This window comes from Arvicola amphibius, chromosome 17 (assembly GCF_903992535.2).
Source record: "Arvicola amphibius chromosome 17, mArvAmp1.2, whole genome shotgun sequence".
In the NCBI taxonomy this organism is placed as follows: domain Eukaryota; kingdom Metazoa; phylum Chordata; class Mammalia; order Rodentia; family Cricetidae; genus Arvicola; species Arvicola amphibius.
Window position 1 is genome coordinate 20,241,030 of NC_052063.2, and position 17,190 is coordinate 20,258,219.

General features: G+C 34.4%; 1 protein-coding gene across 1 annotated transcript in view; it reads left to right on the forward strand.

Moving 5' to 3' along the window:
* Window positions 1-17,190, forward strand: part of Ppfia2 (PTPRF interacting protein alpha 2) — a 404,134-nt gene that overhangs the window by 251,050 nt on the left and 135,894 nt on the right. The window contains 1 exon segment of the mRNA XM_038314717.1: window positions 2,009-2,083. Coding sequence (XP_038170645.1) covers window positions 2,009-2,083 — 75 coding nt within the window.

The window sequence follows — 17,190 nt, forward strand, 5'->3', positions numbered from 1 at the left end:
TTAAATGTTTAACTTCTAAAAGAAATCAGTGTCTAAGACTTTTGGGCTAACAGAAATAACTAAGAAGATATTTTAATCTACAACTTGTACTCAGGGAATATTGATTCAACACCATCACTAATTTAGAAACATTTTGATGAATCAGCACTTCAGTGAAAAGGTGGTACCTTAACCTCTCTTCTCAGTGACATTCTAAGATTGTCCTAATCAGCACGATATACAGAGAAATCAAGGATTGTACTGAATGTCTTCAGGCTGTTCTCATCAACCTGGGTCACCTGACCCCTTTATAAAGATCCACAGTCTACACTCCTCCACGTAAAATTCAGAATTTTATTCTGTGTTCTTCTTATAATTTGAAATTTGTCTAAATCACCGAAGCATGCCAATCAATCTGGCAGAGCTAAATAGAGATTCTGTGCATAAGATTTTTAATGCTAAATGTTATTCTATTTTGTGTTACTCACACGCTAAATATTTTAATGTAGTGCTATATTTGGGCTATGCTTCAGCAGTTGAATACACTCAGTCACCTGATTGTACCCAATACCAAAACAGAAATTAAAGATGAATGTTTGAGACCTTTAAAATTCATATTTTGCCTGAAAGTTAAAAAACATTACTTGCCCTATTTCTTAGGTAATTAATGAGGCAATTATTCCTCATTAAAATTTTATATAGTTTATATATGTAAATATTTACTTATAGTCCTGTTTAAACCTTATTGTTTAAGAAAAAATGTTATATGATAAAATACACAGGCAATTAAATAAAAAATTAGTTTTCAGAGCTATAACTATGCTATTAAAATGGAAATTTATTGAGAAATTTTTGTAACATTTATATAGAAAATATGTTAATTTATAAAAACATCAAAAACTTGTGATTAATTGTGTCTTAAATCTATAGTTTATTGACTTAGGTAAATTAAACCACCAAGGTCATTAAGTAAATATTGACCCATGGTAGTTTGCCTTTGGTAAATGTAATAGAAAGTTTGTATAATTGTATAAGAATACAATGATTTGGGACTTTTTTTTTTTCATTTTCATTTGGTTTGGTTTTTGTTTCATTTTGACCCAGGCTTTACTAAGTAGACTGAGCTGGTCTTTATCCTGTTATACATCCCAGTCTGCCCTTCACCTCCGTCTTCCTCCTCAGCCTCCTAACTTTTGGAGATTGACTGGCATGCGCCATCACTCATGGCTTCAGTTTTAGAAGTCAGGAAGCAAAAGCCAAAGAAACAGTTCTGTGAATTTCAATTATATAAGAAAACAATTTTACGTCAGCCCTGCTTTCAAACTAAAAAGTACTTAGCTCTACAAATTGCAATGCCTGTCTCCGGGATATATGGATACAAGGTGGGTGTTCCCAAATCATTAACACTTTGCAGTCATTCAAAATTTCAAATCGATTTTCAGTTTTCAAGAACTCTTTGCTGCCGGGCGGTGGTGGCGCACGCCTTTAATCCCAGCACTCGGGAGGCAGAGGCAGGTGGATCTCTGTGAGTTCGAGACCAGCCTGGTCTACAAGAGCTAGTTCCAGGACAGGCTCCAAAAACTCTTTGCTTTTAATCAAATCTCTTTGAAGATAGGCACCGAAAACCAGCAAACAATTCACTTATTTTAAAGATATATTTTGCCGATTTTGTTTGCTTTATCACCACTAATTTTGCAATGATATCATGATTATGCTTTTCAACTTTGTATCTATCTACTTGCTATGAATCTGAAATTGGAGAAAGGCCAGTCAATTTCCAACCCCGTTGGAAGATTATCAGTTCATCTACAAAAGAATTTACTATAAGGACATCCCCTTGATACAACGATGCCTCTGAGGTGACAATCTTTTCATGTTGTTCATGCCAGATTTATGAGTCTGTGATCTTAGGGCTACAATTGCTTGAAGAATGTGACCATTTGTCTCTTATGTTAAAGACAGCTTCACCACAGGTTCCTATACTTGGGATGTACATTTCGGCACGTATTTTGATTTTTTTTTCTTCTAGGTAAGGGAGCGACTGAGGGTTTCTTTAGAAAGAATCTCTGCCTTGGAAGAGGAACTAGCTTCAGCTAATCAGGAGGTAACACACCAAACTTCCCTCTTCGGAGGTGCACTATTGCTAACATGCTGGCCCTTGTGTTACACGTTTGCTTTCATTAATTCTGTCACGAAATCAATCATATTCTCTCCATGTTGCTGAATGACACCCAAGGAAATGAGTTGCCAGAGGCCTGGTTTCTGGTTTCTGGCTGTTCAGATCTGTCACCAGGAGACCAAAAAAACCCCACCAATGTCTAGGGAGATGGCTATTCAGAAAACCAGTCCTAAAAACAAGTAAAATACAACCCTTAAACTGGAATTTGTGCCTAATTCCTCTTAAACTTTGAAATGCTAGAAATGAAGTAAATATCCCATATAGACACATGCATCCCTTTCCCCTCAGACTTCCTATTTTCAGCTTCTGAAATCATTGTGCTCAGGCCTAAAGGCACACTAGATTAGCATCCCTGTGAAGATTCAGACATCATTTAAAATCATGGTTTAAGATTTAAAGCGCTAGGGCCCCAACAGGCCCACACCTGCTCAGCCCTTGTACATGTTACCACAGTCCCTGTGAGTTCCCTATGTGCTTCAGCTGTGCTGTTTAGAAGGCCTTGTTTCCCTGGAGTGCTCCCAGAAGCTATTTCCAATAACTGCTTGCACATTGAAACATTAGTTTTCTCCAATGCAGACTCACTGAGTATACAAACAATTCTTGAAGCCAAGACCCGTGCCCAACAGTAGATGGCCAACACAAGATGAGCTAAATGACATTTTGGGAGAGATCATTTTGTCTCATAATGTTTTTGCTGGGCATTTTTTTTTCTTTTACTTTTCTTATTTTACAAGCACTTTGCTTACATACTACGGTTTACCGTTTTGTGTCTTTATGAGATCCCTATGTGTGTGTCTTTTAGTCTTTATGTATTTCTTGTGTTTTCCCTTGCACCTTTGCTTTTCTGTGCATTTGTTTGTTTTGTTCTTTTCAAGTTTGTATTTTTTATTTTATTTCCTTTATTTTTCCATTTTCTTTTTAGATGCCTTTTTTGTTGTTTGTTTGTTTTTTGAAGAGAAAGTCAAAAAGAATGAAAATTTAAGTGTGTGGGAAGGTGGGGCGTATTTGGAAGGAGTTGGGGAGGGACAACCACAGTAGAGTATGTTTTATGAAAACAATCTACTTTCAATAACAAAAGGAATAAAAGAAGATTTAAAATGACTTTTCTTTACAAGTATTTGGTTATTCTTGTATTAGTAAAATTGAATAAGTAGAAATACACACATAAATACTCTTAATACTAAGGATTAAGGATTTCTAACAAAATGGTGTGTTCAAACACATTTAACAAAATTCTTTATTTGTTGTTCTTCTAGTATTAATAAACTATTTCTGCAAAATTTAAAAAACAGAATCAATTCTATTTACTACACTTAATATTGTTTCTTTAAAAAACTTAATTTAAACAAAGTCATTTGTTTATGCTTTTGTTGGCTCCAGGTTTAATAATTAAAGCTTTGAAAAGAATGGACTTTAGCTAGAAAAACATCAGCATGCAGGAAGTTCTTGCCACACAAGTAGTGTGAAATATCTTGATTTCTTAGCTGTTGCTGTGATAACCTTCCCAGAGCAAAACAGTTTAAAGGAGACAAAGGTTATGTTAGTTCACAGTTCCAGGTTAATGCCCATCCCTGTGGAAGAGTCTTCTAGCTGGCACCAGTGTAAGTATCTAGTCGCCTTACACCCACAGTCAAGAGCAGAAGTCAACAAGGGGATGAATTTGTCAGGTCACATTCTCCACTGTTATACAGTTCAAGATTCCCTTCAGAGGGACCATTCTCTGACAACACATTGTAATGGTAGAGAGGTGGCATAGTGTTGGGACATCACTTTTATTTCCTGAGTTTCAGATGGCAATAGTAACTGTTCAAGAAATATGGGATTTACTCAGTCCCCGAGATTAGAAAAGAGAAGTCAGAGAGAGTTCAGATTCTGAGATAAATCTTGACATATTCATACCTAAATGTACTTATCAGTATATACAAACAAATAGTTCCTTCATTTTATATGACTCATCCAGCCCAATTTTCTCTCTCTTGTTTGATAGCTCTCATTTTCTTACATCTTGTCTTCTTTTCCTGACATGGATTAGTCATGTTGACTTAAAGGGTCTTGATTTCTTAGCCTCATCTATTCCCTCTGGCTCTTGCCTTTTCTGACTCCTCTTTGACAGCAGTCCCTGAATACTTAGGGGAGGGGTTTTTATAGACATTTCATTTAGGGTTGGCTGTTCTAAGGTCTCTCACTCTCTCTAGTTATTGTCTGGTTGTAGGTCTCTGTATTTTCCCTTCTGTTGCAGGAAGAAGCTTCTCTGACAATGACTGAAATAAGCACTGATTTATAAGTATAAACCAGAATGTTGTGAGGCATAATTTTATTGTTACTTTTTTTTTTTAACAGTAGAATTTGGTTTTACCCTAGATCTCCAGGCAATCCAGTCAACGGTTCTTGGTAACTTAGTCAATGTCAGTTATGGGTTCCATATCACCTAAAGTCAAAACAGATATTGGTTGGTTACTCACACTAGGTTGTGCCACTGCCGCCCTAACATCTTGCAGTCAGTACACCATTGTAGATCACGGGGTTTTGCATCTGGCTTGCTCTTTACGTTTCTCTTTTGGTAGTATGCACAGTACCTTCCTGTACCAAAGAGGAAGAACATAGACGTGAAGGGTTTATAGATGCACAATCTGCACTTCTCTGTGTTCAATTAGCTGTAGACCTATTGTAGGGCCTTGCCAGCAGTTTGTAGATAGTCTTAGAAATAGCCTTGACTTTTTGGAGGTTCCTATAGGCCTGTTTGGCCAACAACTCAATTAGATGCAACCCAATCCCAACACTGGAAACTTAACTTGGTTACAACTGGGACTCTCCACCATTATTTGGCAATGATATTCAGATCTCCTTTTTATATGTATATGTTTTAGGATGCTCTACGCTATTTAGTTTTTTATAGTACCCTTCAATTTTCTTTAATAGTATCAGTCATTTCCTGTATCCCCCTCCCCCACTCCTCTCTCCAATTTCACTTTGCTACTGTCCTTCCATTCCCACCCTCCTTGCATCCATAGATATCTATTCTATTTTTCTTTTCTTTCTGTACCCTTTAGTCCCACACTCTATACCTAAGCCCAGTGTTTCTAAAGTCTGTAACTTGGTCATCACTGACTTAACAGTAATTGCCCACATGTAAGTAAGTACATATAATATTTGTCTTTCTGGGTCTGGGATACCTCAGTTAGGATGATTTTTTTTCCTAGTCCCAGCCATTTACATGTGAAATACATGATTTTGTTTCCAATAGAAGTGTACTATTCCCCAGCATAAGTGTTTCAATTTTTCTTTATCTGTTCTTTTGAGAAATATAAGTTGTTTCCAATTTCTGGATAGAATAAATACAGCAGTTATGAACATAGTTAGGCAAATGTTTCTTGGTAGGAACAGGCATTCTTTTGAATATATACACAAAAGTGATATCGCTAGATCTTGGGCTAGATCTCATTCTGTCTTCTTCAGGACCCCCCACATTGTTTTCCACAGTGTCTATGCAACTTTGCACTCCTACTAGCAAGGAAGGAGTAGTGCCCTTACTCTCTATCCTTGCCAGCATTAGTTGTCACTTGTTTTATTGATATTTGCCATTTTGACAGGTATAAGATGGAATCTCAAAACAGTTTTGATTTCCATTTCCCAAATGGAAAGGATGTTGAATATTTTGTGTTTCTCAGCCATTTAAGTTTCCTCTTTTAAGAATTCGGTCTAGCTCTGTATAACAGATCTAATTTATATTTAAAATAAATTAATGTATATTTTGCATTTATAATTTATATTCTGTATAACATATGAATTATGTTGCTTATTTTCTTGATCTATTTTTAAATTATTTATATATTTAAAATATTAGCCCTTTATCAGATGTATAGTTTCTAAGTATTTTTTTTCTCCTACGTAGGCTGCAACTTTGTCTGAATGAAGTGTTCTTTGCTGTGCAGAAACATCTCAGTTACATGAGGTCTCTTTTATTTTTTCTTTCTTTTTTTTAATCTTGTGCCTGTGCTAATGGTGTGTTGCTCAGAAATTCTTCTCCTGTTCTAATGACTTCAAAATTATTCATCATTTTCTCTTCCACCAGGTTCAATGCATCTGGTATTATGTCGATGTCTATGATCCATTTGGACTTGAGTTTTGTGTACAGATCTAATTGCATTCTTTTTATGTTTTTTATTGATTTTTATTGAGTGCTACATTTTTCTCTGCTCCCATCCCTGCCTCTCCCCTCCCATCAACCCTCTCCGAAGGTCCCCATGCTCCCAATTTACTCAGGAGATCTTGTTTTTTTCTACTAGCCATGTAGAGTAGATCTATGTATGTCTCCTTTGTGGTCCTTATTGTTGTCTAGGTTCTCTGAGATTGTGGAGCGTTATGCGGACATTAAGAGACCACGGAGCCCAGACTAATTGCATTCTTCTATGTGCCAGCCATCTGACTTTTCCAGCACCATTTGTTGAGAAGGATATCTTTTTTCCAGTGTGTGTTTCTGACTTCTTTATGAATATTGTCAATTGGTGTTTGAATTTGATTCTTTGAGAAAAATCAATGAGATTAATAAAAGTCTATCCAATTTAACAAAAGGCAGAGAGAGAATAACCAAATTAACAAAACTAGAAACAAAAAGGAAAACTTAACAACAGATACCAAGGAAATCCAGAGAATCATAAGAATGTGCTGTAGAAACCTATACTCGTCCAAACTGGAAAATCTAAAGAAAATATATATATATATATATATATATATATATATATATATATATATATATTACCAAAGTTAATATTTGTAATCAATTTAAATAGAAGCAGTCATTAAAAGTGGCCCTGCCAAAATTACCCCAGGGCCTGATGGTTTTAGTGAAAAATTTTACTGGATTTCAAAGAAGCATTAATGCTACCATTCATCAGATTATTTCACAATATAAAAACAGAAGGGACATTGTCCAATTCATTTTATGAAGCTGTGGTTTCCCGATACAAAAGCAACATAAAGACCCAACAAAGAAAGGTAAATATAAGTCAATTTTCCTTATGAACAGAGACACCATAAATTAAATGTGTTTGCCGCCTCAAAATTAATGTCTTGAAACCTAACTCCCAGTGATGGTGCATGGAGGTGGAGCATAGAATTAGTCTACTTCTAAATGAGATCGCTGAGTTACTTTGCCCTTCCAGGATAAACAAACAAACAAACAAACAAACAAAAAACAAACTCAATAAATTACTTGCAAATCAAATCCAAGGACACATTAAAAACATCATCTACCATGGCCAAGAAAACTTCAACCCTGGGGTGCAGGGATGGTTCAATATACAGAAACCAATCGATGTTATCCAAACTGAAAGTCAAAAAATACATGATCTTTGAATTAGTTGTAGAAAGGGCCTCTGAGAACCTCCAATACTCTTCATCATAAAAAGGCTGCAGAGATTAGGGATACAATAGATGTACCTAAACATATTAAGAGCAATTTACAGCAATCTTATAGCCAACATCAAATCAAATGGAGAGAAATGCAAATCAATCCCACTAAAATCAGGAACAATACAAGGTTGCCCACTCTATATCAATTCATATTGATATATTCATATTCCTAGATCTTATTTATGATTATGTATCTCCCAGAATCCTCCCACTAATCTGACAAACCCTCTGAAATCACACTTCCCCATAGAAGCTCACCTCACTAAAGAAGTCCTTTATGATTCAGGCCAACAATCAGTCATTAATCCCTAGTTTAAATTTCTAAGGCTCACTCTTTCTGCATGTGTTTTAACCATTCAAGAAGCATGAGAGCTAGTCTGAGCCTAGGTCACAGGTTCCCAGACAAGAAAAATGCACCTTCTCCATTAATATTTATTTCACTCAATATAGTCACATGAACCCTGTGACAATATGTTTGTCAATTCTTTATCTTCACCCTACAGAAAAAAGTTGAGCAAACCTGTGCAGGAAGACTAAGATTTAATTTCAAAATCCTTTATTGTGATATTTTATCATTATATAATATAATTTATATACAGTGCTAAGTTATGAAAACCATTTCAATGAGGGCAAACTCTATGATTAGGGAAACACAAGTAAGTTTAGAGTAACAGATGATCCTGCGTTAGGAACAGTCGGTATGTGAGAGGATGAAGAAGATGGGGGTGGCAAGGTTGAGAGAAATCAGGTTCTGTAGAAGTCTTGAAAGAATACTTAAGCACATTTTTGTATTTTTCCATTTTTTAATTGCAAAACTCTTGATGGTATGCATTTTATACACTTATTTGTTAAAATAGGAGATCAGGTAGAGTAAGACTGGAGAGTTCATATAATGTGATACAGTCACCTCAATATTATGTCTTATTTATTATTGTAGCCATCATTCTTCCATTCAAACATAGGGTAATTGTATGTTTTTCAAAGTTTGCATTCAATACTGGACATGACTAAAGCAAGGAATTAGGACTTCAGTTCAATTAAGACTATTATCTAGTGCTGGAGATAGATTCCTTACAATGTAGTTATAATGATGAGAGCACTTAATGTAGGGAAAATATATTCAGTGAGATCAAGTTCTGGAGATACGTGCTGAGGGTATCAATGACAATGTTTGTAGCTGAGATACCCTTTAAAATCGTAAATGTGATGTTCATTAAAATATACTCTGAGAAATATAATGGAAATAAAATATGAGAAATATGAAAGTTAAGGTATGTTCAGAATGTGGTAATGTTAAAAAAAAGAAAAAGAAACTAATTTTACAAGTAGAAGTGGGAAAGGACAGCGATTGTCGCAAACTTCTTTCTAGGAAGATATTTATGTCGCTCCTCATTAGAGTTACCAAGTGAAAGACGAGCTGGAATCAGGCAGAGGCATAAATGGGAATCAGGATACAGAGAAAGTACCACCTGAGTAGGGAATTTCTAGAGTTCAGGAGTTAGCCCTGTAGATAATAAAAAGCCAAATAGAGTTTTCATAAAGAGAGGAAAGGAACATGTGTTAAGTCTTTAACCTAACTGAAATGTAAAGGAAAAAAATACATGTGATGAATCGGTAACATGTTACATTTTTGATTAAAAAGAATTGTTATAATTTCCTGAAATAATCACAGGCCAATGACAGATTATAAGAAACTGAATAGAACACCTGCATTATTGAACCTTTCGTTTCTGGAAGAGATAACAGGATAAGACAAAATATTATAAATACATATACACAAAATGGAGCTGTTGAATTGTAAAGCTTCTCTGTATAGGGAGATTGTGTTCTTAGTTAACAATGTGTTCTCTAGGTTGTCATCTTTAAAACTTGCCTCTAGATTACGCGGATCAAATAAGTGCAATAAAGTATGGCAGTTTCTGTTGTAGCTTAAAATCAGAAAGCCACACAAAACTTACAATACAAGGCAAGTACAAAGAAAAATATATTACATCCTTAAAATGTGTTTGACATTACTGAAAACCAATATACTTATTTATTATTTGATTGAGCAAGACAAAATGGATCATTCAGAAGTACCTGTAAAACTTGCATTGACAGGTTAATTTGCAGGGAATACAGAAACAGGTATATTGATTTTAAAAAGCTTTCCACATGATTGCATTAAACATAAAAATACTTAGCCTGTTTAGCTGCAAACTGCACTGTTTTTAATGCACATTTTACCCTCTACATGCCCATTCTAGTCACTTAATTTACCAACTTTCAAGTAAATTTTTCTTAAGAAAATAAACATTCCGTTAGTCTTTTCTGCAGTCTTATTTGACTTATATTTCCCTAAAGAGAAGGGAAAGAACTTGTGAATTAACTTCCATCATCACTCAGAAGCATCCTGGATCCAAAGGGAGAGAGGAATGAAAGGGATAAAATTCATTTTCAGGTGAGAAGCATTCAGTCTATTGATTAGATAGAGCCATTGCTTTACATCCATCATTTGATAAAATCAGTCCCGTGAGCTGGATTAAAACCCAGTACTCTAAGGAATGCCTAGATATATATTTTCAAAAAGTGTAAAGGTGAATGATTGCTAGCCCAGGCAGTAACACAACGTAGAACTTAAGGGAGAACCTGGAACCAGAACTCTAAAAAGAATCAAGCAGAGCCAGATGGTGGTGGCACATCCCTTTAAAGCCAGCACTCAGAAGCAGAAGGATGCAAATCTCTGCAAGTTTGAGACAGAGCCTCAAGAGCAGGCTCCAGGACAGTCAGGGTTGCCTAGAGAAAAATCTGTCTCAACCTCACCAACCCCCACAAAAAAAAACCAAAAATCAAAAACAGAAAAAAAACCAAATCAAACAGATACAGGAGAAGGAAGAGAAGAGGGAGTAAGTGATGTAAGTGATAATGGAGGATTGCGTTATACTTTGTCTCTACGTCAAACATTTCATCATAGCGGGGAGGACTGTCTACTGCGTGATTATTGTGACATGGTTACTACCAATCACAGTATATGCTTGAAAAGACCACTTCCAATAATGATAACCAGAAAGAGAACAGCTGAGAATAGGACTTATGAATCAATTAAAAGTTTATAAAAATTAGTTACAAGTTCTTATGAATCAATTAGAAGTTTATAAAGTGGAGATTTGGAAAATTTATTGTTGTTTAAAATAACTTTTGTAAAAGAGGAATCAAGACCAAAGTTGAAGTATTGAGAAATATGTATTCAGATTTGAAAGAAAATATTTCTGATCAGCGGGGGAGGGAGGAAAAAAACGGAACAAAAGACGGGGCAGTACTGGTAGAAAACCCAGTGGAATAGAACCATGGCCTTGTTAGAGACGCAAGTAAGGAGGTCATTCCACTGATGGTAAAAAAGGCATTGTTTGAAGAATAAGGAAGATGCAGGGATTTCATAAGAGGCATTCTACCTAAGGAGACCAGCTTTGTCTCCTAAGGGAGGCGGGAACCACATAAAGAGAGTATGAATAAGCCAATGACTCACCTATGCCTAGCCAGGACATTTCAGTACATGACTGCAGACTCATAGGGGGTTCTCATACATTTTCTGCAGCAAACCAAGTGAAAGTACTTTAGTCTAAAACAGCATGGAATTGTCCCATCGTGTTTCCTTATTTATGTCTATGAAGTTATTTAATAATTAAAAGGAAAAAGATACAGATATGAATACAATGTGTTCCCTTTGATGTTGGTCAACTTAGAGTAAAGGCAGAAGGGGAATATTTCTCCAAAAATTTATAACTTTAGCCAGGTGGTGGTGGCACATGCCTTTAATCCCAGCACTTGGGAAGCAGAGGCAAGCTGATCTCTGTGAGTTTGAGGCCAGCCTGGTCTACAAAACTACAGAGAAACTGTTTCAAAAAACAAAAATGTATGACTTTAAAATCTTATAAACTTATTACATTCACATGTGTTTGAAATTTAAATTGTTTAAATGAAACTTAACTATCTGAAAATGACCCAGAAAATTGTGGGTAAAGAAGAAAAACTGCAATTTTTGATGAATACTTACTTAGGTTTCCTAAGGCGTTTTTCATTCCAAACTCTTTTATCTGCAAAATTTAAGCTATGTTTAAGCTCATTTTCTCTCTAAATTAAAATTTCCATACCTGTAAGAGAAGTCTCTGACTAGAAAAGCCATAGAAAAACTCAATCACTGGGCTTTTCAATAAAACCACTTCCCTTGGCCGACCTTTTTCAAACCTCACTTTGGATCTTTTAATTCTAATTACGTTTGATTTCTGTGCGATAAAACTTGACTGAATTCTGTATGTCTACCATCTCTCAGCAGAAACGATTATTCTCATAAAGGCTTTCAAATTTCCTTCATGTTTTGATAAACCTTTTCTGGTTGATTAGCTTATTCATCGTTAATAAATCATATTGGTAAATCCCATACAAACTCTAAGTTAATATTCTATCAGGAAGTGAAATACTATTGAATCATCTGCATATATGTAAATGTGACAAGATACACTGTTTATTTAATGAACAGAGTTTGTATGTGACAATAGCACCCAGTCACACTGATAATTAAATGCTTGAAGACAATGTAAAGCTCAGAGCCTACATTTATTGTTGCCTTGCAAGCGTATCAGGAATGTGGTTTTCCTGTTGGAATTGCCTCTTTTTTGTTTAAAAAATATATAGTTACTAACTTGTCTACTTCATAGAAAATTTGAATAGTGATTGAATATATAATTTTTTCTTATTGGCCAACGTAAAACTTCAGCTTTGTTAAGCCAGTAGTTGAAAGTTCTACACCATTTTACTATGCTTCTAGGTGATTTGTGATGGCATTATATTATAAAGATCAACATAGAAACTGTAAAATACTCGTTATTATCATTGATTGAAAATCTCTGTTATGAAATCATAAAAGTGCCTGGGCTCATAGTAACAGTCACTTTTGTTTTACCTTTGCATGTGATTATTTAATAGTTTTTATTTTCTCTATTTTTAGTAAGATTATATTTAATGTTTAATTTAGACATACAAGTTAGAAACTATTTAGTTTCACCTATATGTTTATAAAAATATTATTTTGAAAATAAAACAAGCTTAATACTTCAGTATAATGTAAAAAAAAAGCATCAGGTTGGGCAGTTAACAAAGAACACAGTTTTGCTCTGGAGATAATTTGGAAAAGATTAAATATCTCCTAAACGTTTTAAATGAAATACTGTAATTTAATTAGAGACAAGGCACAAAGTCAAACAAAACAAAATGAGGTGGAACACTACACGGAACTCAGAAGATTCAATTTTGCGTTCTAGATCTATCATGTCCAAACTATGTCACTCCTGGTAATTTACTGAAATCTTTTGTTCTGTTTTCTCATTCCTTACAAAAGAAATATTAATAAATACAGGCTCTACCTAGTAATGCATCATGATCCTTGGATAAGATAATATGTATGATGAATAAGTTATTGTACTAAAGTTACATTGCTGTTATTGATCTCAATGTCCCATATTAGATATTAAACAAAGACAATAGAAATATGTTTCTTATCCACCTTAGGTTTAGCACTAATATAAAATAACACTGATTAAAAAATATTCAAGATTAAATGACTTTTTATTAGATAAAAGGTATCTCCTTCTAATTAGAATGATTCCATGGAATTATATATGCTTTATGGATGATCCTGAAATTCAATTATTCATGAATTTTTAAAAATAACTATTGGGGGAGATTACTGTGTGCCGAGACCTGTGCTACAAAGTCTACATTTTCCTAAATACATACATTTTTAATCAACACAAGACTTACAAGAAAAAACAAGTAATTACTAGCATTTTGAAAAGTGGGGCAACTCTCAGAAACAATATAAAATGTTCAGGGTAACATCAGTGATCAATAGTGATTGAAAGTTAAAGTGCCTAAATAAAGTGACAATAGCCACTCATACATACAGAATTGGCATGACTTTATAAATTATAACTTATTTTTAAATTAATATTTATATTTATATCCTAAGTTCTTTAAATCACCACAGCACCTTCCTACTTATTTTCTATGAATTATTTCAAGGTTCAGAACTTCTTTCTAATAAAAGCCATAAAGTTGTATTAATTATATTAATAATTCAGATATTTAATGATACAATTTAGCCTATTAGTAAAAAGTGTCAAATATTGTATAATAAACATCAAATTATTTTAAAAATCCATTAAGGCATCCATATTATGAAGCAATTTGGAAAACTTTAATGAGTAAATTATGTACTTTTCACCATAATCATTTCCCTAAGCATAGAAATAAAAAGTGTATCGATTGCTTTATTTTTAACTAATATTTAATTACTGATTAAACTGTGAAAGTTCCTCGTAGCCAAAAATATCACAGTTCAATCAACATTTTAGATACTCTTTCTTCAAGGTTCATTTCTATTTCTGTGGTAAAATAGACTGATCAAACTTAGCTTGGGGAGCAAAGGTTGATTTCAGCTCACAATTTGAGTTTGCAATCCCTCACTGCAGGAAATCAGGATGACAGGAATTTGAAGTAGCTCCTGTGTCATATCCGGGGTCAAGAATAAAGGAAAAGCAAAGCGGAACTGCCTAAAACTATTCAACTTACTTGGCTCTACTCCTGCATCATTCAGGACTCAGTCCATGAGATGATACCATCCATGCTCACGGGGGACTTTCCCAACCCAATTAACTCCTGTGATATGAATGGAATCTCCTGTGATATGCCCACAGTCTAAGCTAATCAAGACAACTTCTCGTTGAGATTCTCTTTATACTTGATTCAACATTGGTAATTATAAGTAGTCACCACACCCCTCGATTTGTGGTAGAAGTATGTCCCAATGAACTCATAACAAATTAATAATATTAAAATCCAAAAATGTTTATCCATTATATAGAGAATATTACGAGGAAATATTACAAAATTTCCGTTCTCAAAATATTTTCAATATGTCATTTATACTAAACATACAATCATTACCATCAAAATGCCAAGTATACTGTTAAGTTCTAGTAAATCAGAAACCATATGAATTCTTGTGTGTTTGTTTTATTTTTTTAAGGTTTGTTTTGTAAGGTTTTATTATTTTATATTTATTATTTTATAGGAAATAGACACGAGTAACTAGATCAATCAACCAGAAACATTTTCTGGTACTAACCAATGTTTAAGGTACCATGTTCTAGCACAGTCTTGCACAATTATTCCACCTGGGTAATGAAAGCAACTGGGAACATATAAAGTGCCGTAGTCATTTTCCAAAAGAAAGTCATTTGAAATAATTGCTTACCATTTTTATGTCACAAATTATAATCATTTTATTTCTTAACTAGTTAAAAATAAAAGATTAATTTTTAGCTTGTTGACAATGTCAAAATAGAAATTCAATGTAGAAATACACAAAATGTGGAAAAAAAAAGATGAATCGTTAGGGCTAGTCAAAACTTCATAGGAGCATATTAGAAGAAAGTGATAAATATAACCGGGCATCATGCGCAATAGGTCTGATTTGATGTTTAGTGTGTATATGCTACCTTGAAAAGAGAAGGCGAAACAGAGAGAAAGTCACAAGCCAAAGAAGAGGGTAGTCCCCACCCCTAGCTTCCCTCCCTCAGGGATTCTCTCATTGAAGAATTCTGTCAACAACAACTTCTTTACTTCCCTTGCCTTGATTACCTCAGACATAATAATAGAAATCACTATATAAGGCTGTAATGTTTAAATGATTTGATGCATGCCTTAAAATTGAAATGATTCTCAGGAAAAAAGGAACCTTTCAGTAAATATCACTGTTGATAATTATATTGCGACTGTCACCATTGTTCCGGATAATATCTTTAATAATGTTTAGGCTGTTTCCAAAAATAATGAAAGAAAGAATCTCTGCCAAAATGGGATTGTCTAACTGGCAATTTCTTGGGAACAGGAAAGGGGTTTATTGCTCATTGTCTCTGGATTTTATTTTATATTTTAACCATGAAAAAAGGTCATTAAAACCACTCTCTGCTCCTTTCCCCTAGTGACATTTTGTCACATAAATACATTTTAAAAATGACATGAAGGTAAAATTAAAATGCATTCAAATGAACATAGGACATAATAATTATCACTGGAACCAAAGCAAATGAATTACTTTTAAAAGGAATTGTTCAGAATAATGGGCCTATCATGCTTTTGTTATTTCTAAGGAAGGGACTAAATGAATACATCCTTTTCATTTCCCTGAGTTGCTTCTTACACGCAGCAAAGACTAATGGATGCTGTCTCTGCTCCCTGTGTTTTTTTCTCAAGCAGTTTTCAAACCCATGAAATGATTTCTTTCCCTTAAGATACTTACGTTTGCTGAATAGGATTGAAAGGAATTGTGCTAAAACACTGTCATTCTGTCACTTCTGCCTTGATTGGGAAACAAAACCAAAGAATAACCCAAATGCATTTTTACTGCATTTACCACGTCTGGCTGAGGAGGTCATTCTGTATGACGCTGAAGAGGAAAAGACCGTGATCAGCAAACCCTTCCTCGCAGAGGTTGTCGTGAATGTGACATTTTATGCGGTGCCACTATTTGTTCATGGGATTGTACTGCATTCAGTTATAAAATAGAAGGTTCATTCTAAACCGTCAGAGTTCCTTACAGTAAACCAGTCATCGTTGAATAAAGAGAAGACAGGATTAGGCTATTGTAGACTTACTTCTTTTAAATTTAATAATCAATATTTGCTCCAAGTATTTTATGGTTCATAGCACACGAAAAGCAAACTATGAAAGAACCCTTGCTCTTATCATTTAAAAATAAATATTTTCGGTGACTCTTAAAGCTGGGAATCTAATTCAAAGACTATGCCTCATGCTTGCACAGTGGTCACCCTAGAGCTCTTCAGACTTTTTCGTGTCTCTAAGCATAACCTGCTCTCCACATTTTTTTGCTGTGTTTTTTTTATCTTGGAGGAGAAAGTTACATGTATAATCAGTAATCTTCTTGCCCTTAGCTAAAGGCAAAACCACTTCAACAATGTTTATTCTCTGTAGATTCAGGATATAAAAGGATATAGCCATAGGTGTTCTCAAGGAGCGTAGCTGAGTAAATATGCCATTCCTTTCTATTATATTTTCTAAGAAGTACTTTATAGTAATAAAGGTATCTAATAAGTTCCATTTTTCAGTTTCACTGGAAAACAAGTTCATTTTTTTTTTTTTTAAGTAGGAATCTCTTGTATTCTTCGTGAATTTGATGAATTACTAGCCAGGGTACCCTCTTTGAGAATGAAGAACAAAGCCCTTTGTAATTAAACACCTGTAGCTATATAGCTGCTCACCTACTCAGTACTCAACACTGAAGTCTCCACACTGTTCATCCATTCTCTTAACATTTGATGTAGAACTTCCCTGCCACTTAGCATCTCAATGGATCATCTACCGCTCCTCATTTTTTACTTGTTTATTTATATTTTAAAGGGAGGCTTCTCTTGATAGAGTTTTATATTTTAAAGGGAGGCTTCTCTTGATAGAATGCAACACAGATACTATTAAAAGGGTTTCTCTAGCTGTATGTGATAGCATATCCTGGCACTACCATCATGGACTAACAGTATGACAAATTTAAACCTAGCCTGGTCTAC